Genomic DNA, 27,614 nt, shown 5'->3' on the forward strand with positions numbered 1-27,614 from the left:
CACCATTATCCTTTGTTTTTGCTTTGTACTTCCTTGTGATTTTACTTTGCTTACCTTCCTTATGATTCTGAATAAATACTCAGAGAAGCATGGCTTGGGGCCTTCAGTCATGGGAACTGTTGGCCCCCTGTTTTTCACACTCTCTGTTCTATATCATTCCTGGTAGTCTGTCTCATTATTAATAATTATAAAATTATTTCATTCTTTGGGACCCTCGGTCTACAACAGAGCTCCCCAAATTAATGATGTCAGTTTCAAGATTTATGCTATGACTACCACAATGAACTTGAGCAGGACAGAGACCATGTTGCTGGTGTAGGATAGAGCAAGGTTCAGAAAGGTTGTTCATAGGGTCACTAGGAGTTGTACTAGACTTGATGACACCTAACAACAGTAACAAGTTATTAACTATTTCCACTAATTGAGCGAAATTCAAAGAGGAATTTTAAGGGAAAAGAAAGGAGACATTAATTCAGTGTTTGTTTTGCAGCAAACCCAGCAGCACCTGGATAGTGAGAGTGGCGTTGGCAGCCTGTTCCCCTGAGACCTGCATGCAGCGTCTCAGCATCAAGCATCTACAGCTTTGAGAGTTGTCTGTGAACACCATATGCTAGTATTATGTCACATCTTGTCTGTTATTTAGTAAGATTTGGTAAGTTTTCTTGTTGTTGGGTTTTTTTGGGTGTTTTTTGTTGTTGTTGTTGTTGTTTTGTCCTGGAAATGCTCAAAAGTTTCCCCTGTAAATATGTGAAGTACGCCTTCCTTTTAAGTCATTTTTGCTTATGAAAGATTTCATAGAAATGCTCTACTTTAAGTAGGAATGACACTCACTTGAATCCTGCTCTTCCCTTTGCTGCTCCCCATTAACCTCCAGAGTTTGGCTGTGATTTCTGTTCTGAAAAAACTTTCCTTACTAGAATTTTCCAATTATTTGCAGCATGGATGCACCAGGAAATCTAGTTTAGAAGCACACCCAATAAAGGTGATGAAAGGATAATATTATCTGTTGAAAAGGAAACATTCTCAGTGAAATTATTAGACGTCCTCTCAGAGAAGATTGTCAACTGAGCAAAAAACAATCCTCATAGAAGGAACATTTGAAAACTCAGTTCAGCTACTTCTTTTTCTACTCTGAGAAACCTTCTCTTTTGCAAAGAATTTACGACCAGATGGTGTCTGACATCCCTGACCTTCCAGCCTGCTATCAAAGGTTTCGCAGTCTGAGTGAGAAATGCTTCCTCTTTCCTGTGCTGCAGACAGTATTATCATCTCCTCTTTCTGATTTCTTCTTCAGGGAAAACTTTGCTACATATACATTCTGGTAACTTCTCATATTAAGCACTGTTGTATATAATACACATTGTGACACTGTCACAGCTTCACTTGTCATGTATGTAATTATTTATTAACATCAATCTCATATATCAGATTATGATTTCACAAGATCAGGGGCTCCTCTGCATCTATGCTCTACATTTGTATTCCCAAGATGTTCTCACTACATACTCAGGGTCAACAATAGTGTCTCCAAAAATACTGAAGAGCAATGATGTCACTCTGGAGACTAAGGTGCACCTGCCACAGGCCATGGTCTTTCTAACCACTTGCTATGCGTCAGAGAGCTGGACAATGACTAGGGATGATAGTGGTGTTGGATAAAAGTATTGAATATACCATGGACTGCTAAGAAAACGAACAGGTTCATCCAGAAGAGGGTTAAACCAGGCTGCTGCTTGGAGGCAAGGATTCTGAAGCTTCGTCTGACATACTTTGGACATGTTGCAAGCAGGCACCAATGCTTGGAGAAGGATGTAATGCTTGGGAGGGACAGCGCAGGAGAGGAAGACCCTCTCTATAAGGTGGATTGATTAAGTGACTAGGGTAGTCGAGGGAGGTGTGTCAGAGACTGTGAGATTGGCACAGGATAGAACAGGGTTTAGGGCTGCTGTACACAGGGTCGCTATGAGTTGCAGATGACTCGACTGCACAAAACAGCAACAACAACAGAATAGAGCCAGACAGACAGCAGGCACTCAGCTGACAAAAGACAAAAAAGCAGCTCCCAATGGCTAGGAGTGCTGGGGCTAGAGCGCAGAGGAAGCATGGAGGAAGCCATGCAGGCCCTAACCTGCAGCTCTGGGCCTGGGATTAAGCGCCTGGAACAGAGGCAGCAGCAGCACCAATACCAGCACCAACAATATCGAGAAACCCGAGGCAACAGAAACCAGAGCTTGGAGCCGTGCCCCGCCCCGTGGTGTATGAAAAGGCGGGACTTCCGGCCGCCGAAGTTTGACAATCCCGGCGGGAGCCGGAAGCCGAGGGCCAGAGCGGGCCGGGCAGGGTTTCCCTGTTGTACTGCAGCTGAGAGGTGAGATCCCGGCTAGCCGGGTCAGCAGGTGTTTCCCCGCCACATCCTTGCATCCCGTCTGACCCCTGCCCGTCCTCCGGTCCCCTCAGTGGGCAGGCCGGAGGCCCCCGTGCCCGGTGCGCGCTCGGGTCGTCTTGGAGCGCCAGGCCGTTGCTGGGCAGGGGCGCGGCGGCGCAATTGGCGCGGAAATTGCGCGCAGTGGGTGCGGGATCCGCGGGCCGGGGTCGTGCACTCTGACATCTGGGGCCTCTGACCCAGCTTGAGAGGTTACCGAGCCAGTTAGGGTGGGTGGTAGCTCCGCTGCGGCATGTGCTGCCTTCAAAAAGTTTGCCTCTTCCCAAGTCTGTTAGCCTTATTATAAACCTCTCCAGTCACATACCCGTAGGCGGCACGCACAGGCGTTTTACAGGGCTCTCCAATTGAACGCTTTCTTCTGCAATTAAAATGTATCTTTGGCTAATAAAGTTAGATCATTTTCATTTGTTCAAGTTTAATGTCGCCTTGGAAGTGTTTGGTTTAGCCCATGTCCCTAGACCTGGGTTGGGGTGAGGGTGGAGAAGGTCACTTTGGGTGGGACCCCGTGAGAGGCCCCATGGAATGCTTATTCCTTAAATGTGCCCAACAGGGTATTAGACAAATGGTCTCCTTTCGCTATTCACTTTTGGAGAAGGGAACAGACATTTAAAAGGTCAGTCAGTGGCACCATTATCCCTCAAACTCTGAAGTAGAACCCTTGCACAAGGTTTCTGAGTTTTGATGTGAAGGAGCCTTGGTGGCGCAAGTGTTTAAGCATCCGATTGCAAACCAAAAGGTGTTGATGATCTTGCTCTGTGCCACCCCGCTGAAGAGGACTGGGGCAAGATTGCACATTTGTGTCTAACATTCTGGAGTTTGAAACCAAGAGGGCACGTGTTAAGACACCGAATGCAAACATCGTATGCCTGCGTTTCAGCAGGTGACTTAACTGCGCTGTTGGGTGTATCACGGTTATCTGATGCATGAGGCCTAAAGAACCACAGAGAGCATTTTCTAGTTAAGAGACATTTTTGCCTTCTCATAAACACCTTAAGTTTAACTTTACTGTTTTATCTCTTGCGAGTGAAAACATTCTGTCATTTATTATGCTTGTCTTCTGGAAAATGAGAGCTGGTGGCACTGTCGTTAAAGAACTGTGCTGCTACCTGAAAGATTGGTGCTTTGAGAAGTGTTAGCAGTCTCCTATAAAGATTTGTTGTTGTTATGTGTACAGTCCGAACCATCGCATGGTTGACCCTCTAACAGGTTTACAGAGGCTGTAAAATCTTGCAGGAGGAGATTGCCCATCTTGCTCCCGTGGGTTGGAAGAGCCTACCTGTTGGTTGGCAGCTTCTTACCACTAGGCCACCAGAACAAAGAAAAAGGTTTACAGCCTTGGAAACCCAGTGGGGCAGCTCTCCTTTGTTCTGTTAGAGCCTCTGTGAGTTACAGTCACTCATTGGCAGTGAACTTGGCCTTGGTTTTGATCCTATGGAATGCATGACTACAAATAATGTTTGGTGGATAATTTGGAGACCTGAATGTGACATTAGTCTTAAATTGATTACACTGGGAAAATGTGGAAGGCTCCTTATTTTTATGCTATATCCCCTCTGCTTTTTTCCATGGTAGTTCTGAGTACTCTTTTGGTAACCCATATTGTTACTTTTTAATGTCTCTGCCCTGACCAGTCGCCCTGCTTTCTGTCTTCTAGACTCCTGTGATTTGGGAAATCACCTTTTTAGATTGTCTATTTGTACTGTATATCAAACATATATTGTAACAGGGTGATTTTTATTATTTATGGAACTCAGGTGATACAGTAAGGAGTTGTGCTGCCAACCCAAAAGTGCTACCTCTCTGGTGGTTCAGATCTACCACTGACTCCTTGGGGAAAAGATAGGCAATCTTCCATGCAATTTACAGCCTCTGAAAACCTGCTAGATTGTGTCTCCATGGCAGAATGATTGATTATGTATCATAAGTAAATCATATACTTGACATTGTAGATGAAATATTTCTGTAACTACTTACTAATATCTCCTTTTGCTAATTGTGGACTTATTTTGAAAAACTGGTGTGACTGGATTGAAAATTTTGAGAGTGTTGGAAATTTTATATCATATTTTTTTTAAGAGCCAAGGAAGTAATCTATCCAAAAGTTATTTGTTGAATAATTAGCATGTTTGAGGACTTTTCAAGAATCTGATCATCATTATTGTAGAACATATATGAGGATCTAATAGGCAGAGGGTAGGAGCAGAGGAGTGAGAATTGGGGAGCAGGGGGGGGCGGTTAATCATAGGGTCACACAATTTGAGAAGGGAGGGGTAAAGGAAGTGGGAAAGGTCTTGTGGGAAACCAATGTATATAAACTTTGTAAGTAAACCAGTATAAAATAAAAATTTTATTTGAATAAAGAAAGAATCTGGTTAAAAACAAGTCAAATGCTTACCTTCAAGGATCTTTGTCTCTTTCAAATGTAGGGAGGTAGAATCCAGTGTGAAAAACAATGTTTACGAACTTTGTAAGTAAACCAGTATGAAAGAAAATTTTCAAAAAAGTATAGGGAGGTAGATATTTATTAGAACGTGTAGGAATTTCAGATTGCGTTAAGTGCTGTGAAGAAAAGAAAATGGGATAATCAGACAAAGGTGGCGCTGCTTGTACCATCCTTGGTGCCTGTGGAAGGAAGGCCTTTCTGAGACATTTGAACTGATAGCTAAATTATAAGAAGACGGATGGCTGTGGAAAATCTGGGGACAGAGCAGAGGGAGCAGAAAATGCGGAGGTGAGAATGACAGCCTGTTGCTGAGACAATGAAGGCCAGCATATCTGGTGTCTCAGAGACTGGAACAGAGTCAGTAAGTAAGCCACGACCAGCCAGGGCTTGGGATGCATGCTCACAAGATTAGGTTTCATCGTAGTCACTGTATCAGGAGAATGATATGGCGTATCTTTTAAAAAGGTCATTTCAACCGCTTTGTAGTGAGTGCATCCAGTGGTGGCAGATGTGTTCTTGATTTATGTTAGAGCCTTCATTTTTACTTTGTCCTCAATTCTTTTATGATTTTTTAATTTTTTATTTTCAGTTCGTTGTAGGTGCAGTCATGCAGGAAAACTTGAGATTTGCTTCGTCAGGAGATGATATTAAAATATGGGAAGCTTCATCCTTAACCTTGGTGGATAAATTCAACCCACACACATCGCCACATGGAGTCAGCTCAATCTGTTGGAGCAGTAATAGTATCCTTTTTTTTTTTTTTTAATAAAAATCCCAGTGTCAGTGCAACTATTAAGTGTAACTCCTAAAAAACATTTTTATTTAAAAAACTTAGTTGCAAGGATCTAGACTCTGGGATTAGCTATATTTTCAAGTATAAACATTTTCTCATTGAACCACATGGGATAAGGTAATAGAGGAAATTCTTTCATTCAGAAGGGTTTGAAATGACTTCTTACATCTGCATTTGGGTGTTTTTGGGTCTGGTCTGGAAACTGTGATTAGAAGCACTGGTGGACAGGGAGAAGTCCACCAGCTCCATCTTCTTGATAAACTGCATTTCTTTAGCTTTCTGTGATGAAAATAGCATCCTCTCTTAACAGAAATTGCCTAATCTTGTCAGTTTCTTGTTAGTGACTCCCTTGTTAGGTAATCTCTTAATTGTGAATAAAATAAATAAAGGCATAAAGCCTGTAAGCCAGAATTTCAGCCTTTACACTGCAGACTTTTTGGGTCAGATAATCTTTATGGTGAGGGACTGTTCAATGCACTGCAGGATATTTAGACGCTTTAGATACAGTGATTCTTCCCTGCCCTCCCCCAGTCTACGATTGAAACAACAAAAAATATTTCTAGTCTTTACAGTTACTTACAAGTTACTTGTTTGGGAGACAAAACCACTGTTGTAAACAAAATAGTCTTACCCCTTTTGTATGTCAAGGTTTTATATACATTGTTATTAGGTGCCAACAAGTGGAATGTGACCCGAATGACAGATCTGAAGCCCTTCCTATACCCTGTGCCATCCTAACACTTACATACTTGAGCCCATTGCAGCTGTCACTGTGTCAGTCCATCTGGTTGAAGATCTTCCTCTTTTCTCTAACCCTCCGCCTTTCCAAGCATCATGCCCCTCTCCAGGGAATAGCCTTTCCTAGAGACATGCTTGAAGTATGAGGCGAAGCTTTATCATCTTTGCCACCAAGGAGCACTCTGGCTGCACTTTCTCTGAGACATATTTATTTGTTCTTACCATACTAGAAGTTATTCTTTTGTGTAATTAATAACTATATACTTTGTTCATTGATTAAATTTTAACACATCTGATCTTATCAATACCATCATACTAATATCTTGCTTTCTGATAAAAAGAAAAATATCAAAGCTTTAAAATATGACCAGTTCATGAACAAAACTGTTAGAAGTTTTTAAGCCTAATTTAATATATTCTTGCAAATACATAGTAATGGCAAATTTCCTTACTGCACTGACTTTATCTTGTAAGCATTCAGTAATTTTGTTTTAAAGTAGAACACTAAATTACTTTGGTTCTGTGTTAATTAAACCCATGATAAAGTGACTACACTTTTGAAAGACTCTTTAGATATGTACTAGAGGAAAATATTTTAAAGAAAGTGATGAAAATGTAGATTGCTTTTCTCTTTATTTTTAGATTTTCATTAAAGTTTTATTTCTCCTGCTAAGTATTAAGAGGAGAAATGTAAATTTTCGTAACAGAATTTACTATTTTTTGGTTTACTTTTGTTCTGAAGATTTTTCTTGGGAGTTTTCATTTACTAATGGACTATTTCATGGTCTGTTAGCAAAACTGATATGAAGATGAAATAGTACTGTATGACCTGTGGAAATGAGTTTTAGTTTTTTATTAGTCCACATGTATAAGTATAGATGGGCACTGGAAACTGTCATACAGTTTTACTCCCAGTGGGAGAATTGCTTATATGGAGGTTAGTTACTAAAGAAAAAAGAACCCCTTGATTTAGCAGCTTTGGTCACTTAGACTCTAAGCAGGGTATTAATAAGATACCAGGGAGGCTAGTTTTCTTTGCTTTTTGACCTCCAAATAGGTTTCTTACTTTGTAATGACTTCTGAAACCATTTTAGTTTAGTTCTTTGTGCTTACTTATTGTTCCATGAATAACTTATATAAAGTAAGGTAAAAATAATTTTAATGTTAACATTATGCAGAAACTCTTCAAAACATAGCAGTTGCTTTTTTATTGTTGTTGCTACTTATTTTAATTCTTTGCCTTCTGGTCTTCTGGCCTATACTGTTGCCTTTCTTTTAACATTTTTTTTTTATTAGTTTGCCTACTGTTGTTCACATACAAAGTATTTCATTCATGTACATTGTATTTTCTCTAATCCTTTGTGTTTCATTCATATACATTGTTCCATTTTAAACATACTTCTAATTCTATGTGATGTTTACTGTAACTGTTCATGTGTTTAATGTTAAAGCATTTTATCACAGATTTCTGACCCTGAGCAAATATCGGCCTTTATTTATTTTAGTGAAATACTGAGAGGTTTTGGTTTTGGTTGGTGTTTTTTTTTTGTTTGTTTTGTTTTGTTTTTTTTTTTAATTCTAGCTTAAGTTGATACCAAGCACTTAAATGTCTTGGACAGATTTTGTAGATGAAAAGGCTAATTGATATGTGCTGATGCAGCCTTTGTCATCCTCTCATTCTTGAGGGTTAAAATTAGACCTTCTGGCTTATCCTTAGAGAACGGAGTAGTATTTCACATAGGTTATATAGCTTTCAAATGATAGCAAAGCCAGAGAGGCTAGTTCCTCCCTGCAGGGGTAGTAAAGAGAATTAATCTTAGCAATAAGTAACCAAAGCCATTTTCAAAAGCCAGTGTACAAGCTGCATGCATTGTATCTTATAGTGTCCTTGTTTTTGTCATCTCAATTCTCATGATGATCTGACACTAGAGATGTTCATGAATTGTTTGCTGCTCCATAACTCTCTGTGTAGATAACTTTCTAGTGTCGGCATCTTCCAGTGGTGACAAAATTGTTGTTTCAAGTGTCAAGTGTAAATCTGTTCCACTATTAGAGCTTGCTGAAGGGGTAAGTGTTGCTGATTTTTTTTTTTCCTTTTAAATATTTTTTTTTTCTTTAAAAAAGAACAACTCAGTTTTGCTTAGGAGATAATCACTTATATAGTGTTTTGCTTATAATTAAAGTTTTTAAAAGTATCATTTTTTTTCAGCATTTCAGGTTCAAGATAATATAGTAATAGTTAGAGCCACTTAGTTATGTGTATCTTTGTTGTTATGTAACTTTGAGTAGGAACAGACTCATAGCTGACCCTCCAGTGGGCTTTCAGAGCTCTGTAGATAGTCACACCAGAGGAGATTGCCCATCCCTCTCCCATGGAGCAACTACTGGATTTGAACTGCGTGTCTTTGGGATTGCAGCGCAGTTTAGATAAAATAGTATCAGATTCTGGAGTGGGAAAGAGGACATTCAACTTGGATTTCCCTAACCAGGTTCTCTCCCCACTTACCCTTAATAAGCAGGTCCTTGGTATTGCTGCATTTTTTTTTTAATTAATTAATTTATTTTTTTAGGCCCATGTTTCACTCTGTTCAGTTGCATGGTGGCATGGTACTCTTTCTTCTCTAGGTTGGAGGTGTCCTAGGAACCTGATTGACCCTGCTACCCTATTGACCTTGGTCTCTGGGCTAATCTGACCCATATCTGATGGTAGCCCTCTCGCTTAGTTTTTGCCCACCTGGTACTGGGGACTGTACCCGAGTATTCCCAACAAATTCTTATACAAGTGGCTTTGCCAAAATGAGCTTTGTTCTTCCAGCATTTAAATGAAGTCCTTATTGATCTCATTATTTTATCTTTCTGTTTCATAAAATAATCTCTCAGATTCTAGAAGGTACAGACTTCTAAACTCATGTGCCCCACCACCCCTTTTAAAATACTCTGAAGTCTGTATGCAAGATACAAGAAGTAGACATCTTGATTTTTCTTCGATTCAAAGATTTCATAACAGATCCTAAATCATTATGAATTGTAATAATTTTACACCCTGAAATAGGTAAAGTAGCCCAGTGAGAAAGAACATAGGACTATAAGCTTTAAAGATGATTTATGTTTCTGTCCATCTCTCTTTAAAGTAATAGATGCACATTGGAACTCAGACTGTGAAAATGACTGGAGAGTTGGAATGGATCGAGGCACTCTGCCTGTTTAAACTGACTTAAGTTAAGGCACAGAGTACTTCTGGTCCATAGAAGGCAGACTGTACTCTTGAGGAGTGCCTGCTTAATCCTGCCAAAGATGGTCAACACACTTTTGTTAAAATAAATAGCAACACTTAATTTTTATTTACACACACACACACACACTCATTCTCATTCTCTCTCTCTTTTTCTCTTTCACACACACACCCCCACACCCCCCATAAGACATTAGTGGCTCAGTGGTAGAATTCTCATCTTCCATGGGGGAGACCCAGGTTTGATTTCAGGCCAGTGCACCTCACATACAGCCACTACCTGTCTGTCAGTGGAGGCTTGTCAGCTCCTGTGACGAGGAGCAGTTCAGCAGAGTCTCGAGACTAAGACAGGCTAGGAAGGTATGGTTATTTACAAATTTCCCCTTTCTGAATGGAGAGCTTGTCTGTGAAACCCTAAAGAAGCAATAAAAATCTTGAGCATTCACAGACACCACCCCGACACCCCAAAAATAACCTACCCCATCACATAGAAAATCTGAAACTAGTGTTAAGTGTAATAATCACAGCTGTGGGACTCAGTGCTGGGAGTCTTCACTGGAGTGTGGTTCTCATGCAGCTCAGCAAGTCATGGATCTGCCCCTTTAATAACCTGCTGCAAAACTGACTGGCCACTCGTTTGCTTTTTGCCTTGTTTCTTCAAAGTGAAAATCTTATTCAGATTTCTTCCATTTAGCAAAGTCAAGTAGTAATCAGGCAGTAACAATTCTTTCATAAAAGTGAGGTGATATAAAGTGAATCTTTGAAATGCAAGTAATACATATCTTCCAAAAATGTACCATTGAGAACCTATGGATCATAACAGTCTGATTAGTGTGCATAAATCAAAGAGCTAGCATCGGTTTAGAATCTTTAAAAATATAAAAAATAATCTTAATGAGTATGACCTAATTTTTAAGTCTTTTGAGAATTTTTCACGTTCCTTGCTGTAATTTCACAGTACATGACCTATGAATGGAGGGAGACAAAGCAGAGGTCATTATAGTTAACATTTTGATTGGCTACAATTTACTCATAAAAAGTAAATATTTTGCAAACTTTGACTCTTTAAACTTTATTAGTAGTGTTTTGTAGCACAAACTGTGTCATAATTGTAACATATAAATGTAGCAATATACTTGGATCAGGAGGCAGTTGTCAGAGCAGAATAAGGAAACACTGTATGGTTCAAACATCAGAAAAGGAGTTTGTCACGGATGTGTGTCGCCTCCATACCTTTTCAATATGTATGCAGAAGTGACCATCCAAGAGGCTAGACTTTATGAGAAAGAATGTGGCATCAGGATTGGAAGAACACTCATCAACAACCTGAGTTAGGCAGATGACACAAACTTATTTGTTGAAACTGAGGAGGCCCTGAAGCATCTGCTGCAGGGGTCAAGAACTGTAGTTTGAAAAATCGATTGAAGCTCAACACCAAGAAATCAAAGATTTTCACCACAGAGCCAATTGGCAGCAGCATGATAGATGGAGAAGAGATTGAGATTGTTAACAATTTCAGCTTGCTCAGTTCCACAAATCAACCCTCTTGACACCAACAGTCACGAAATCAAAAGACAAATTAATTGCATTGGAGAAATCTGACCTCTCCAGGGGGCTGGAGAACAAGTATATCAGTCTAAAGTGTGCCTGATCCAGGCCCTGGTCTTCACAGTTACTTGCTACGCATCAGAGAACTAGACAGTGACCAAGGATGACAGAAGAATTGATGCCTTTGAATTGTGGTTCTGGAGAAGAGTTTTGAACATACCGTAGACTGCCAACAGGACTAACAGGTCTCTCCTGGAAAGGGTGAAACCAAACTGCTCCTTGGAGGCAAGAATTTTGAGACTCCATCTCACATACTTTGGACATGTAGCGAGGAGAGGCCACTCCTTGGAGAAGGATATGCTTGCTTGGGTTGAGGTATAGTAAAGGAGAGTAAGACCCCAGATAAGATGGTTTAACACAATACCTAGGGCAATGAGGGTAGAGGGTGGATGTGTCAGAGTTAGTGAGATCGGTTTAGGATATAGCAGAGTTCAGAGCTGTTGTGCATAGGGTCGCTATGAGTCTCTTCTGTGAGTCACAAGTGACTTGAAGACATAACAACAACAATGAGATACAAGCCCTTTTATTCATGGGCCATTTGAGATTTAAGATATTTCTTGCTTGGACAATAAGATTTGATCTCATATATTTTAAAGTTATCTTTAGAGGAAAAATTTTATTTTCTTTGATTTAAAAGTGGAACAGTTACTATTAAAGTACTATAATGGATATCCTAAACTAAATATCTTGGAAATTTGACTAGTTCTTATTTTTCATTTTTTAAAAATTACTCCAATTGGCTTGTGCCTTGAGGCACAGCATTCATATAATAACCACACAATTTCCATTAATTATTTATATTCATTAGTTATATTAATAATAAATTAGCTTAAAAAATTCTAAGCCGGCTGTAAATACAAGTCTGGTGTTGAATCGTTAGTAATAATTTGAGCTGTCCTTGACTGTTAGAATACCGATATGTTGATCTTTGATGGAAGCCATCCTTGTCACTTTGCTTTAAAGGTTATTGTGACAGTTTATAAACTGTCACAATTTGCAGTCCTGGTCAGATTAAAAATCTTATTAGTTTCTTTAGAACAAAATCTTTTCCTGGAATACTACCCAAGAAAATGAAAGCAAATAACACATTGAGGTGAAATGCATCCTGAAGCAAATAAAACATTGAGGTGAAATGCATCCTGTGACTTTATATGTGTTACATGATACTCAGGACTAACATTTTGTACCTGCAAGCAATACTGACTAGTCCAGTGGGAAAGGGAAAGGGGCCCATCCACATGTCCTTTAAGAATCCTGAACAGAGAATGTTTTTGAGATGTGGGACTCGAGGTGGATCTTGTTTTTTTTTAAAAAAAAAACAAAACGATTTTTATTTTCTGTTGGTTTGCTTACAAACACATTATGCTTCATTCACATTGTGTTTCACAGTCATTCCCATTCATTATATTTTATAAAAGTAATCAGTATTGAACTGTGCTCACCGTTGCCCTGTTTTCCCAGATCTTTCCCATTTCCTTTATCCACCCCCTCCTTCCACCCATCACATTGTGTGTGGGACTCTCTGATTTCCCTGCTGTGCATTCGTCACCCTCGAGGTAGATCTTACCCTCTTCCCAGCTAAACAACAGAGACTGAGGACAATAGATGATTTGTCCGAAACTGTGAAGCATGCCTTTTAACTTTTAAATAAGACATATGATGGCCTTCTTTTTCTCATGAGTTCTGGTGAGTAATGGTTAGTAGCTGTGATGTCAACCCAAAAGCATGGAGTTCGAATCCAGTAGCTGCTCTGAGGAAGAAAAATGAATAGTCTCTTTCCATGACCAGATTTCAGCATTTACTTTGACAGTCTGTTAGAGAGGTCAGTTAAAACTGCTGTGAGTCAGCTCTGACTCAGTGGCACATGCAGTAACATTCTTCTTACAGTATTTAACTGAAAGCAAGAACAGTTCATTGAAATGATTAGTATGTCTGTGGGTTGATTAGGGAACAAGATGACACACTGTGATCTATTATATAGCATAGCTACCAATCAGGTAGATGGCACTAATAAGTATTTTTGTGTGAAAAAATTAATAACCTGTATTTTTTTAATTTGATTTTAGTTTATTAGTCTAATACATGTAAAGGTTTGTAAATTTTGAAATTATCAGGTAATGATACAAATTAATAAGGTAGGAGCTAGAAAGCCTCTAAGTGATGGTCAAAATAGTGACTTTTAAAAAAATTAATTTTAATGAAAGTTTACAGAAACTTAGGGTTTCCAGTCATTTATTGTTGCAGGGAGAAAAATGCAACAATAACCTGGATTTTTAAAAAATTCTTTTTTTGTTGATTTGCATGCAAATCTGTACACATTGTGTTTCATGGTAATTCGTATTTTTGATCACTTACTCTAGAATTTATAGAGCATGAGTATGGTTTTTGTTCTAGTGAAGCTGACAACTGCACTAGAAACAGAGTAAACACTAGTAACCAGAAATGCCCAACTAGTACCAAGTTGTCAGTAGGAGGTATTGGTAGGTGGCCGGTGGAGCTCCAGAAGCCTAGTGGATAAGGAGTTGTGCAGGAGAAAGTGGGCAGTCTCCTCTCTGCTATTTACAGTAGCCTCTGAAGACCCCCTGCAGAGTCACCTCTGACTTGGATCTGACAGGCCAGCGCATAACAACAGCATTGCTTGGAAGAAGCCATCTTGCCAGGTTTGAGAAATCTTAGCTTTCCAGGCAAGAATAGTTGCATAGAAGCGCTCAGGCAAATACAGAATAGCCAGGTATACAAAATGGAAAGTCTGTGGCTAGAGAATTAGTGGTAAGAAGAAAAATTGTTGGAGATGTGTTAGACAGGAGAATGATACATTGGGTTTTGAAAGCCAGGTTAATGAGTTTGGAGTTTTTCATGGGCATGATTGAAATCCATTAAAAATTGTTAATAGGGAGAAACATGACTTGATTTACATTTTTAAAGGTCACTCAGGAAGTATGAGAAGTTTAAAGAGATGGAAAAGATTGTGAGATCAGGCTTTGATTGCATAATGTTTGAAACTTGGGCTTCTTGGAGATTTACAAGTTGCTTACCTCTTGATAAAAGTTTCCTTATCTGTAAAATAAGAGCTCTAGCTCAGTGAAATACACGAACACTCCTTTCTACTGTAGCATATTCTGAGCTGAGAAGGGATTTTGCTTTAGAACACTGGAACAGGTTTTAGTAAAAAGTCTCTTAAGAGCAAGTAGATCCTGATTGGACCAACCTTGCTGTTTGCTCCACCTTCTAGACATTTTCTGGGAAGAAACACAAATATTTCTGTGAAACTTCTTTGAACCCCTATAAGCTCTGCTAGGGAGCTCTGGTGGCCTAGTGGTGAGAAACTGCGCTGCAATCCTGAAGATAGTTCAAATACACCAGCTGCTCTGGGGAGAAAGATGAGCAATCTCCTCCAGTGCAATTTACTGCCTTTGAAAACTCTGGAGGGTCAGCTATGAGTTAGTTCCAATTCAACAGCACGCAACCACAACAACAACAAGCTCTACTAGTCAGTTGGATCCATGTGAAAGATGATGGGAGGCAGAACTTTATTAGTATTTTGCAGCATTTAATTCAAGTATTTATTATAGTTATGGAATGTGATGAGACTTGAGAATAAATTCTTGATGCTGTCAAGGTAAATTTTTGTTTTGTTTCTTCTCAATAGCAAAAGCAAACATGTGTCAGTCTAAATTCTACATCTATGCATGTGGTAAGCGGAGGCCTAAATAAAACTGTTAATATTTGGGATTTAAAATCAAAAAGACTTCATCGATCTCTTAAGGTAAGCACTTTGCTGGGGATTGTTTTCTTGTTTGTGTTGTGTTGTAATTCTTAGATGGGTTTAAAGAAGTTAAACTTTCCTTGGGCAGCTAGTTTTTGTGTTATTTGTGTTTGTATTTCCAACGTGTTATGAAACATTTCTAAAATGATTATCTATGTACAGTTAAAATTCTTTTTTAAAATATTTAGCTCTGCAGTTTTAATAAGTGAAATTGTTGCTTACATGAAAGTGTTTGGGGGTGACTTTTGTGGCTGTTAAAGCTACTCAGAGTCACTTTCATTATGACAGACTGGTTGGATTTCACTGGCTGAATTTGGTCAAGGCAGAGGTGTTAGATGGTGAACAGCTGAGTCGGGCTTATCAGGAGTTCAAAGTTGGGAGCGTTCACCCTCAGACTAGGATGGTGGTCAGGGTGGCATCGTCCTGTGTTCACCACCATGATTTCATGCATGCCCTTGGACTCTGCAGTCCCTTCAAGGTCTCTTCTACTTCTGACATCTCTGATCATTCAGGGAGCTCTGCCATGTGAGCACTCAGCCCTGTTTTTCATTCTTAAGCTTGTTTAATATATAGAAGTTCTTTTTTAAAGTTAGCTTTACTTCTCCAATGTCTCTTAAAAACAGTTTTAATGTGGACAGTTTTAAACACACACTCACACTCTACATCATTACCCCATCATTCACATACTTACTACCTGATTTCAACTCATGGCACATGCTGCCTTATCTATACTCTTAGCTTTTCCTCCCAGTGCCCATCAAAGCAGCAGTCAAGTCAGACAGTGTATTGGATTTGACAAATCTGTTGGCAAGTGCTTCAAAGCAAGGATGTTACTTTGAGCATTAATGTGTGCCTCACCCAGGCCATGGGTTCTTTTCAGTTGCATCTTATGCATGTCAAAGTTGGACAGTAGAGGGTTGGCGACAGAGAAGAGACATAGAGAACCCCAGCAATGCTGATTGACAGGATAACTGCAGCAGTGGGCGTGAACGTGTCAGAGATTGTGAGGGTGGCACAGGATAGGACAGGGTTCAGCTCTGTGGTTCATAGAGTGCTATGAGTCACACTCAACTGGACTATACCTAAGAACAGCAACAGCTTATCACACACTTTGCAGAGCAGATAGCATTATTTCCATCTATAGATGGGAAACTAAGGCTTACAGCTGTTAAAGAACTTAGTGCCAGACAGTTAATAAGTAACAAAGATGGGGTGCAAACACAGGTGCCATTCATTGTTCAGTCTTTTAAATTATAAAATATCTTAGGGCTGCTGGGAGTGTTAACATAAACACTAAGCCCCTTGCCATCGAGTCAGTTCTGATTCATAGTAACCCAGTATCTAGTAATAACACAGATTACAACTGTATCCTAGGGTTTCCAAGGCAGTAAATCTTAATAGAAATTGACTGTCCCACCATTCATTCTCTTGCAGAGCTGTTAGTGGGTTCGAACTTCACTCTTTTGGTTGGCAGCTGAGTGCTTAACCACTGTGCCAGCAGGGCTTCTGAAGGTTGAGTACTTGGCTGCTAACTGGAAAGTTGGCGGTTTAAGCCACCAGCGGAGGAAGATGTGGCAGTGTGCTTCTTTAAAAATGACAGCTTTGGAAACCTTATGGCGTAGTCTTACTCTGTCCTGTAACGTTGCTATGAGTTGGAAGAGACTTGATGGCAGGAAGTCAGGGACAAAGAGTATCTGACAGAGTTGAGAAGAGATTGGAAGTCGGAGATTAGATTTGCCACAATTTCTTCCATTTCTTTACTGCATGGCAAAATTCTTCTTCTCAGCCTCAGCTTTCGCAATGTCTTGCGATAGTATTTTCTCTTCCTAGTGTTTGAATGCTTAGAGTGCTTTAGGCTTCCTTGCATTAGCTAAAAAGTATCTGATTAATAAACTGCCACATGGGGAATCTTCTCTTTCACGTTTAAATTCCTCCACTGTGGTCCTCTCCCTGTTGACTGTGCACAGTTTCTGGCACTAGTAGGGGCTTAGTAAATGTTTACAGAATGAGTGATTTCTCCTAGTTGAAATAATATCTTTACAAAGTTAGAGAAGTTATATTGAGTCCCACATTCTTAATTTCTCAAATGAGAATAATGTATAAAATAGAAAGCTTCTTTAATCTTCGTCTACCTCGTTTACTTCATCTTCAAAGTGCGAACAATGACCTCATCTCTCAGAGTTGTTTTCAGGATTAAATCATATGTAAAACACTCAGAACTAGGAAGAACGCAGGAATTGGAAGTGGTTGCTTTAATCTGTCAAAATTTCCTTCCTCGCTTGGGCTTTTGGACTTTTGTTTATTGCTTTCTTTCATTTTGGAATATCTATGATTTCATCTTACTTACTTGAATCTTATTTCTTAACCTCTCTTTAAGGCTGAACTCTAGCTTTATGGTTTTTCTAAAGCTTCCTCTGTCAACTCAGTTCACGTTAACGTCTTTCTCTTTCTCCTGACACTTCGCCTCTACCACTCATTTAGCATTCGCTCTGCCATTTTCTTGTTAACTTAAACACCTTGTCTTCTCAATTGAACTGTAATACTCTCAAGGGCAGGGCCTCTCATAATAGTCAGTGTTCCGTAAATGTTACTTGTCAGCTGAAGTGAATTCTTTTAAGTAGACATAATGCCATTTAGAAAATTACCTTTCCAAAGTCTCTTGGAAAACTTTTAGAGTGCCTGACCATTATTACAGTTACCAAAAATAAATCTCAGCTCCCGGCAGAGACTTGATGTTATCAGATAGTCTTCTCTTCATTTGAGTAACTTTTTTAGGTTATTCAAAGGAACTCTTTAATTAGTTGGCAAATATGTTTGATATTAACACAAGCATAATGAGCTGTTCACGTGAAGCTTACATGGCTGTATACTTTCTTTTCTCTTTTTCAGGATCATAAAGATGAAGTTACATGTGTAACATATAATTGGAATGATTGCTATGTTGCTTCTGGATCTCTGAGTGGTGAAATTATTTTGCACAGCGTAACCACTAATTTCTCTAGTACTCCATTTGGCCATGGTAATAACCAGGTACAGTAAGGCTTTATTCAAACTGAAGTAGATAAGTTACATTTTTAATTTTCTTTTGAAAAACAACTCAGATTTTTTCAAATTACAAAATATTTTAAATTAATGAATTTAGCTTGCTTGATAAATTTACAGCTTGATATCTTTTAAAGGTAGTAAAACTGTTTAGTTAACAAGCTAATTTATACTAGATTGTGGTGCTTATATGTATTTGTTCATCCTGTTTAATAGTCATATCTTCCTTGGAAAATGATTATATAACAAAATGTGAATAGTTGTTAATAGGTTAAGAGATCTATATTTATTCCCATTCGTAAAAAAAGGTGATCCAACAGAGTGTGAAAATTATCGAACAGTATCACTGATATCACACACAAGCAAAATCCTCCTGAAAATGATCCAAAAGCCGCTGGAACAGTACATCAACAGAGAGCTGCCAGAAAGATAAACTTGGTTTAGGAAAGGCTGTGGCACTAGGGCTATCACTGCCAAGTCAGATGGATCTTGGCTGAAAGAAGAGAGTATCAGAAGAATATCTGTTTGTTTTTATTGACTATGCAAAGGCACTTGACTGTGGATCACAACAGCTTTTGGCTAACACTGAAAAGAATGGGTATCCCAGAACACTTAACTATGCTCATGTGAAACCTATACTTAGACCATACAAGCAGAACAAGGAAATACTGCATGATTCAAAATCAAGAAAGGAATATGTCATGGGTATGTTTTTCTTTTTTTTTTCCTCCATACATTTTTAATCTATATGTGGAACAGATCATTCATGAGGCTGGACTATATGAAGAGGAATATGACATCAGGATTAGAGGAAGACTCATCAACAATCTGCGTTATGCAATGTTACAACCTTGCTTGCTGAAACTGAGACTTGAAGCACTTGCTGCAGAAGGTCAAGGACTGCAGTCTTCAATATAGATTGAAACTCCACATCAAGAAAAGAAAGATTCTCACCACAGGGCAATTGGCAGCATCATGATAGGTCTACAGTCAGCACTCTTGGCACCAGCAGTGAGGAAATCCAAAGTTGAATTGCTTTGGGGAAAACTCTTGTCAGGGACCTCTCTAGAGTGCTAAAAAGCAACGTTGATACTTTCACTGTGTCTTGAAAGAGTTTAGAGCTCATTATGTAATCACTCTGACCATCACTAGAGAAAATATGGCAGATCTGTATATTTGGAAGGCAGTTTTTAAATCATTATTTCAGTAGTGTTTATTGTTTTAGGAAAATTTAATAGCTATGAGAAGGGACTAATAGGATGTCTCAAGTTTTTATGATTTAGGAGATTAAAAGATGATTGACACAATGGGAGATAATAAAATGTATTACATTTATGTATAATAACCTACATAAAGATCTGGTGATTTAGGACAGCATTGAGGAAAGTTTCTGATTGAAATGAAATGGGGAAAACTGAAGGAGGAAGGATATCAACTCTGAGTTAATTGTCCTTTTTATTTGTATTGTTCCAATATAAACTAGCTTCTCCTTACATTTAAGGAAGCTCTGGTGGCCTAATATTAAATAGCTGGGCTGCCAACCCAGAGACACTTGGTTTGAAATGGCCAGCTGCTCTGAGAGAGGAGGATGAGTAATTTTTTGTGTGGTTTATAGCCTCTCAAAGCCCACTGGAGGATCAGCTGTGAGTTGATTCTGAGTGGACAGCAATAATAACAGCATCTGCTGTTTCTTTATTATACTAAGCTGTACAGAGGGTTGCTGATTGGTATGGACTGTTAATGCACTTACTGTTATGGAAGAGGGTAGAGGTTTAGATCCACCTTGAAACGGCCGTTCTGGTGAACTGAAAGTGACCATTGAAAACCATCTGGAGCACAGTTCTACTCTGACAGTACTTCACTGTAAGGGGTTTTTCCTGTTGTGTTTTAAACATGTATTAAGCTTAATGCTTTCTATGTCCACATTATAGTTAGAGCCATGTTTTGTTTCTTTTAGCCTATTGTCTAACTTAGTGCTGTACTAATGGTGTAGATGCCAAACAGACTAATGTAGAGCTTTAGAAGGGGATGTGGCTTATGGAGGAAATCACACAAACAAGAAGAGAAAAGAAAGTGCAGGGGTTTATATAGAGACCCATGTGGGAAAAGAAGCCACCGTATGTATGGATGGAGTGGTGTTGAAGTAGCACTGTCACCAAAGTCATGGCCTGAGCCTGGCCTTTGAAATGATGCTGATTTTGTGTAACAACCTACTCTTTGGATTCTAACCATTTCCATGAGTGAGGGGTGGTTGTACTATGTAGAGTTCTAGAGTTAATCTCCTCTGTGATTGATGGATGTTTAGATTTTTCTCAGTTTGTGGGGGAAGGATGTTTGATGTTTGTAGGTTTTTTTATGTTACTATGAATAAAGGTACTGTGATTCATTTTATACAAGTCTTTTGGTAGACATGTTTTCATTTCTCTTGAATAAATACATAATGATGCATTTACTACGCTTTAGAGTAGGACAAAGGGATCCTTGTTGATGCAATAGTTAAGCGCTTGACTCCTAACCAAAAGGTTAGTAGTTCAGACCCACCCAGCAGCTCTGTGGAAAAATGATCTAGAGATCTGCTTGTATAGATTGTTGATGTTGTTTGACATACCATTTAGTTGGAACAAACTCCTATCTTACCCTTTAGTAGGATTCCAAAGGCTGTAAATCACATGGAGATTGCTTCTTTTTCTCATGGAGAAGCTGGTGAGTTCGACTCACTTGTCTTTGGGTTGGCAGCTCACCTCTTCACACAGTAGGCCACCATAATGCCCTCTTTGTAAAGAAAACCCTGTAGGATTGCTGTTACTTAAAATCAACTTGACAGCACCTAACAGCAGTAAGGGATAAAGGGTTACCGTGCCAACCTAGAGGTTTGAGTTCACCAGCTGCTCTGAGGGAGAGAGATGGGCACACTCCTCCTGTGGGATTTATAGCTTCTGAAAATCTGCTAGCAGGTCAGCTGTGAGTTGGTTCTGACTCAGGTCAGTAAATTAGTTTCATTTTTCAAACAGTAGGGTAGGCAAAACTTCTGGAAATGTTGTACCTTTCTGTTTTTATCACATTTTAAAAAATGATTTTCTATAGCAAATTGATTGCTTTATTAGTGATTTTTCAAAGAACTTTCACTGATTACATAACAAAAAAGGGAGTTCTGGTGGTCTTGTGATAAGGAATTTTACTGTCAGCTCAAAAGCATGCATTTAAAATCCACCAACTTTTCCTTGAGAGAAAGATAGACAGTCAACTCGTGGGCATTTACTGCCTCTGAAAACCTGCTGGAGGGTCAGCTGTGTGTTGGTGCTGACTCCACAGTACACAGTAGCAGTGTAGTAAAACTCACTTATGTTTAGCTTCTAGGTTAGGACATAAGTATTGTTCAAAGCTTATCTGTTATCCCGTATCCAGTTAACCAGAAACCAGGATTTTTCAAGTTCTTGGTACTTCATGCCGTGATGTTGAGTAAGTTCCATAGTGTTCTTTGGCCTCCTGCAGAGGCAGTCCACCTTTCTATAGGATTTGTGGTGATAGGTTTACATGGCAAGCCTCACCTGTATTTGGAGAGCACTAGAGATAAAATCTTTAGATTCTCTTCTCACATCTGTTTAGATTTTTTTCCTCTGAAATGGTGAATGTCCTTTGACATTTTGAGAATTTTTAATTCTCCTTTGAGCTGTATTATTGGAGAAGATCACTGAACATCCCGTGGATAGCCAAGAAAACAAATAGTTATGTCTTGGAGAGGGTGCAGCTGGAGTGCTCTTTGGAGGCAAGAATGATGAGACTTTGCGACTTTGCCTCACATACTTTGGCCATATTGCTAGGAGGGGCTATTCCTTGGAGAGGGTCATGATGTTGGGAAGCGTGAAGGGTTGACGAAGGAGAGGAAGACCCTCAACCAGGTGACTGCTGCCATGGGCTCTTGTGTGACAGGAAGTGTGAGGATGGTACAGGACAGGACGAAGTTCAGATCTTTTGTTCATAGGGTACTCAACTCTCTGGCACCTAACAACAACAATACCAAGGGGTAAAACACTTAGTTAGCCTTGTGACCTTGGCTAAATTACTCTCAAGTCTCTTTTATCAACCAAGAAAGAGTAATAATATTCTTTATTTCAGTAGGGTTTTTTGGACTTAGAGAACTCATCAGAAATATAAACTGGGTTTAGAAGAGGTCATGGCACTAAAGACATTATCACCAGTGTCAGATGGATCTTGGTAGAAAACAGAGAGTACCAGAGAAATGTCTATCTGTGTGTCATTGATTATGCAAAAGCACTTGACTGTTTGTATCACAGCTAACTGGCTGACCTTCAGGAGAATGGGAATCCCAGAACACTTGATTGTGCTCATGTGAAACCTATACTCAGACCAGAAAGCTGTCCTCAGAACAGAGCAAGAAAACATTTCATGGTTCAGAATCAGGAAAGGAGTGCATCAGAGATGCATCCTGTCTACATACCTTTTCAATTTATATGCAGAACAGATCATTCAGGAGGTAGACTTCATGAAGAGGAATGTGGCATCAGGATTGGAGGAAGACTCATCAGCAACCTACGTTATGCCAGTGATGCAATCTTGCTTGCTAAAACTGAGGAAGACCTGAAGTGCTTGCTCCAGAAGGTCAAGGACTGTAGTCTTCAGTATGGCTGAAGTAAGTAAGATCAAAATCAAGAAGATAGATTCTCACCACTGGGCCAATTGGCAGCACCATGATGGATGAAGAAGAGATTGAGGTTGTTAACAATTACAGCATGCTTGGCTCCACAGTCAACACTCTGGGCACCAGCAGTCGGGAAATCAAAAGATGAATTGCATTAGGTAAATCTGCTGTCAGGGATGTCTCCAGAGTACTGAGAAAGAACGATGTCAGTCTAGAGACCAAGGTGCCATTGTCTTTGCAGTGACTTGCTATGCATCAGAGAGCTGGACAGTGAGTGACTAAGGATGAATTGTGGTGCTGGAGAAGAGTCTTGAACATACATACCATGGACCACCAAGAAAACAAATAGGTCTGTCTTGGAGAGGGTAAAACCAACTTTCTCCTTGGAAGCTAGGATTTTGAAGCTCTTTCTTACATACTTTGGTCACATGGTCTGGAGGGAACAGTCCTTGGAGAAGGTCATCATGCTCGGAAGGGTAGAGGGACAGTGCAGGATAGGAAGACCCTGGTTGAGATGAATTAATACAATAACTGGTGCAAGGGAGGGAGGGAGGTCTGTCAGAGTTAGTGAAACTGGCTCAGACTGAACAGAGCTCAGAGCTGTTGTATGCAGGGTTGCTATGAGTTGCAAGTGAATTGACAGCACATAATAACAATAGTGTGTTTAGCACAGTGACTAATACTTAGTACAAGACCATTGAAAGTTAACTGTTGTTAAGTGCTTCTATTGGATAACTATGCCAATTCATTAAAACAGCTTCTGTGATGCATGTATTGAAGTCAGTTGGAAGTGCCTTACATTTAATTCAATCTCTCTAATACCTACTAATTGGACTGGTATAACTTAACTTTGAGGACCCTGGATGGTGCAGTGGTCAAGGGCTTGACTACTAACCCAAGGCTTGACAATTTTAATCCTGCCAGCACCCATCCTTAGGCTTACTGGTAGAATTCTCTGACAGCCTGCTAGAAAATCGTATGAGGCAGTTATTTTTCATATGAGGTCACAGTTGAAATCACCTTGATAACAATTACAACAATAATAACTTTCCTCTAGAAAGAGTTGTATATTTTCTGTGTACTGGTTTTTCTCTGGTAAACTATACCATTAATACAGAGTGCATGAAGGAGGAAATACTTATATATTCCTATGTAATCCTAATTTTCGTAGGAAAGTTAGCATTTTTTATGTTCCTGCATACTTAGGTTTCCTTTTTACAGAGAGCATAATTTATATTTACAAACCTTCCCTCCCCAGTAATAATTCAGTTAGGTTTTATTTTGTCCTTGACCACAAATGTAGAATTGCTATTTGAGCTCTCACTCTTTCTTTTTTGGAATGTTTATTAAGAATTCTTGTGATTAATTTAAGTTTTTAAATATAGTAAAATTTGTTTCTTAAATTAATGAAAAATTCTAATCTGTCAGAAGTTGGATTGACATAATTGAATTCTCACACACTTGCCCAACCCAGTTTCTATGTGGGTGAGTTTTACTATAAATAGGATTTGAGTTATTTAAACGAAAATTCTAGTTAGTGCACATCTAATGACTAAATTTTTTTTCTATTTTTGTTTCTAAGAACAATCAAAAAATTGAAATCTTTAACAGTGATCAAATTGGTTTCTTAGCAAAAGTGACTAAACCACGGAGTCTCAGTGCATTTGCATTGTACTGAATTTCATATCGGAAATGAGATTGCCTGAATATATTTAGAATCTTACTTTGAAATGGCTGAGCTGAATTGACGCTATTAGTTTTTTGTGGATCACAGTGTCTTTCTGCAGGGAGAAAAGAGCCTTGCTGCTTCTGCAGAACTGCCAGGGCTGACAGTCTCTTTAGATTATAATTGCATGTCACTGTTTGGCAAGTTCAGCATCTTAGGCTCACAATTAGGTTAACCTGTGTTGCCTCTCTCAGAAAGGCAGACTTTTACAAGTGGTTGAAAGTGTTGGTGCCATCAAGTCGATTTCTGAATCACACCCACTTTATAGGACAAAGAACCCCAGTCCCAGAGAGTTTTCTAGACCTACAGGAGCACGTCACCAGGTCTTTTCTTCCTTGGAACGTCTGGTGAATCTGAACCACCAACTTTTCACGTAACAGCTGAGTTCTGAATCATATTTTCCTAGTGTCTGTTATGGGTTCCTTCGATTAACAATTATCTTTAAATATAGCCAGTTTTCTATAAGATTTTTAAATATAACAAAGTATATGTTAAATACACTCACTTAAGTGAAATATTTTGATGTTTTAGGAATATATTTTGTAAATACTAGTATGCTTGCTTGAGATGGACTGTGGGTAAATGCAAATAATTACTGGCTACATTTTTTAAAAAGTAGTTATTTTCTTTAGAATGAAGCAGATTCTTCATTTGGTCTACTCATTGACCAGTTATGATCCTTCTTGAATTTGGCACTCAGAAGTAACTGTCATAATACTTTTTGTCTAAAATAGTCATCTCCTTTATGGTATGCACAAGACCACAAACATGTTGGTGTTAAATGACTGCATGTCCTTGTCACTCCTTGTCTCAGTTTATAGTAGAGTGGCAACTTACATGTTACTGTGATAACTCATGTTAAACAGGTTTCAGCAGAGCTGCCAGATAAGGGAAACTAGCAAGAAGGACTTAACAATCAACTAAACAATACTTGGCCATTTAAAAACTCATGAATAGTCACAGAACATTATCTGATAACAGCGTCAGAAGATTGGCCCCTCAAGCTGGAAGGCACTCAAACTACGAGTGGAACAGAGACTTTCAGAGCATTTTCATTTTAATGACATTGATAGAGGACCATCATTTGCTGATGTGACACAACTCAGAGTGGGAAGAAATAACTGAGAACATCCAGTAATAATTAGAATATGAATAGTGCATTCTGTGCATCTTAGGAAACTGTAAAAAACAAAATGGAATTTTTGAAGAGAAATGTTCATCTTGTTAGGTACCTTAGAGTTGCCTATAACTCTTAGAGGCCCTGTGAAGAACAGATGGAGCCCTTGCCCTAACCTGCCCTGTCCTCACAATCTCTGATGCGCTTGGGCCCATTGTCACAGCCAGTGTCAGTCCATCTCCTTGAGGGTTACCTGTCTTTTGCTGACCTTTCCCAGCATGATGTCTTATTCTAAGGACTGATCCTTCCAGACAATGGCCAAAGTATGTGAGACAAAGTTTTACCCATCCTTGCCTATAAGGAGCACCATGGTTGCTCTTCCTCCCAGACAGATTTCTTTATTCTTTGTTTAATTTGAGTGAGATAACCAGCACTCACATTCAGATCTTTGACATCATTACAGTTCAAAGAAATTGATTCTTCTTCAGTCCTCCTTAATCATTATCCAACTTTCAGATTCTTAGGAAGCCCTTGAAAATACCATGGCTTCTAATAGGTGCATTTTAGCCTTTGAACTGATATCTTTGCTTCTTAGCACTTTAACTAAGTCCTTCACAGCAGATTTTCCTATTGAAACATATTTTTTTGACTTCTTGTTTGCCGTCTACCATGAGTATTAATTGTGGATCCAAGTAAAATGAAATTGTTAAAACTTCAGTCTTTCTCCATTTGTCATGATATTGCTTATTGATACAGTGGTGAGCATTTTTGTTTTTATTAGTTTTGAGATGGAAACCACCTCAAACTCTTTGAAGGCCATAGTCTTTGATCTTGCAGCACATGTTTCAAGTTCTCTTCAGTTTCTACAAGCAAGCTTGACACATCTGCATAGTGCAGATTGTTGATGAGTCTTCCACCAATCATGATCCCCCATTATTCTTACTATAGTTGAGCTTCTCAAATGATTTGTTCAGCATATAGATTAAATAGATATGGAGAAAGGATACTACTTTGATGCACACTAGTGAACAGAAATGAAATGATAGTCATCATTTTTAATCAGTTGCATAATTTACTGTGCTAGAGATGACAGATTGAAGGAGAAAAGCCTCCAATCCATTGCTATAGAAGAACATTTCAGAATCAATCCTGGAGTGTAATTCAACTGGTAGTGATATTATCCATATATATAAAAGGGAGACAGTTACACATAAACTACACTTGCCAACAATAAAGAAATTGAAGATTTTTACCAATTTCTACAGTCCTAAAGTGATCAAATATGTAAGCAAAATGCATGGACACTGGGGATTAGAATGTGAAATTTAGAAACAAAGAAGGATCACCAGTTGAAGATAAGACTTTGGCGACAGAAGTAATACCAGAGATGACATAATAGAATATGACAAGAACAATGACTTACTCATTGGAAATGCCTATTTTCACAATATAAATGGCAACTATCCATGTAGCTCTTGCTAGAGAGAAGAATACATGGGAATAAAAACAGTAACACCTGAGGATAGAGACTACTGAGAAGATCAGTATCTTCAACCCAAACAAGGCTGGAGGCCAGCTGCACAAGAATCCAGTAATTGCTATTTAGGCTGAAGCTAAGAAAATCAAATGCATAAAAGACAAAATACAACTGTGAATACATTTCATCTGAATTCACAGGCCATCTCAAGAGTAGACCTGATGCATTGAACAGCATTGACCAAAGACAAAACAAGTTGATGTATAACATCAAAGATGCCGTATGTAGAGAAAGCGAAAGGTCATGATAGAAAAGATGAAGATGTCAAAAGAGTCTCTGAAACTTGCTCTTAAACATAAAGTTGCTAAAATGAAGAAAGAAATTGTGCTTTCAAAGGGGTATGGAAAAGCCAGATTAAAGTATTAGGATGAATCTTACAAAGATCTAAGGTTAGAAAGCTAAGAAGAACAAAGTTAAGCCTTAAGTTGCAAAGTTAAGAGATTCTGTGGGTAAAATACTGAATAACAAAGGAAGCATCAAAAGAAGATGGACAGAATCACTGTAACAAA

The 27,614-nt window shown here is 38.9% G+C and overlaps 1 protein-coding gene across 1 annotated transcript in view; it reads left to right on the forward strand.

Moving 5' to 3' along the window:
- The first annotated feature begins 2,290 nt into the window (after nucleotides 1-2,290).
- Nucleotides 2,291-27,614, forward strand: part of NEDD1 (neural precursor cell expressed, developmentally down-regulated 1) — a 61,651-nt gene continuing 36,327 nt past the window's right edge. Inside the window, exons 1-5 of the mRNA XM_006888497.1 lie at nucleotides 2,291-2,368; nucleotides 5,486-5,629; nucleotides 8,390-8,484; nucleotides 14,907-15,023; nucleotides 17,913-18,053. Coding sequence (XP_006888559.1) covers nucleotides 5,494-5,629; nucleotides 8,390-8,484; nucleotides 14,907-15,023; nucleotides 17,913-18,053 — 489 coding nt within the window. The 5' untranslated portion in view covers nucleotides 2,291-2,368; nucleotides 5,486-5,493. The remainder of the gene's footprint in view (nucleotides 2,369-5,485; nucleotides 5,630-8,389; nucleotides 8,485-14,906; nucleotides 15,024-17,912; nucleotides 18,054-27,614) is intronic.

Source organism: Elephantulus edwardii, unplaced genomic scaffold, assembly GCF_000299155.1.
Source record: "Elephantulus edwardii isolate Elephantulus edwardi_28Jun2011 unplaced genomic scaffold, EleEdw1.0 scaffold00068, whole genome shotgun sequence".
NCBI classification, from domain to species: Eukaryota; Metazoa; Chordata; class Mammalia; order Macroscelidea; family Macroscelididae; genus Elephantulus; species Elephantulus edwardii.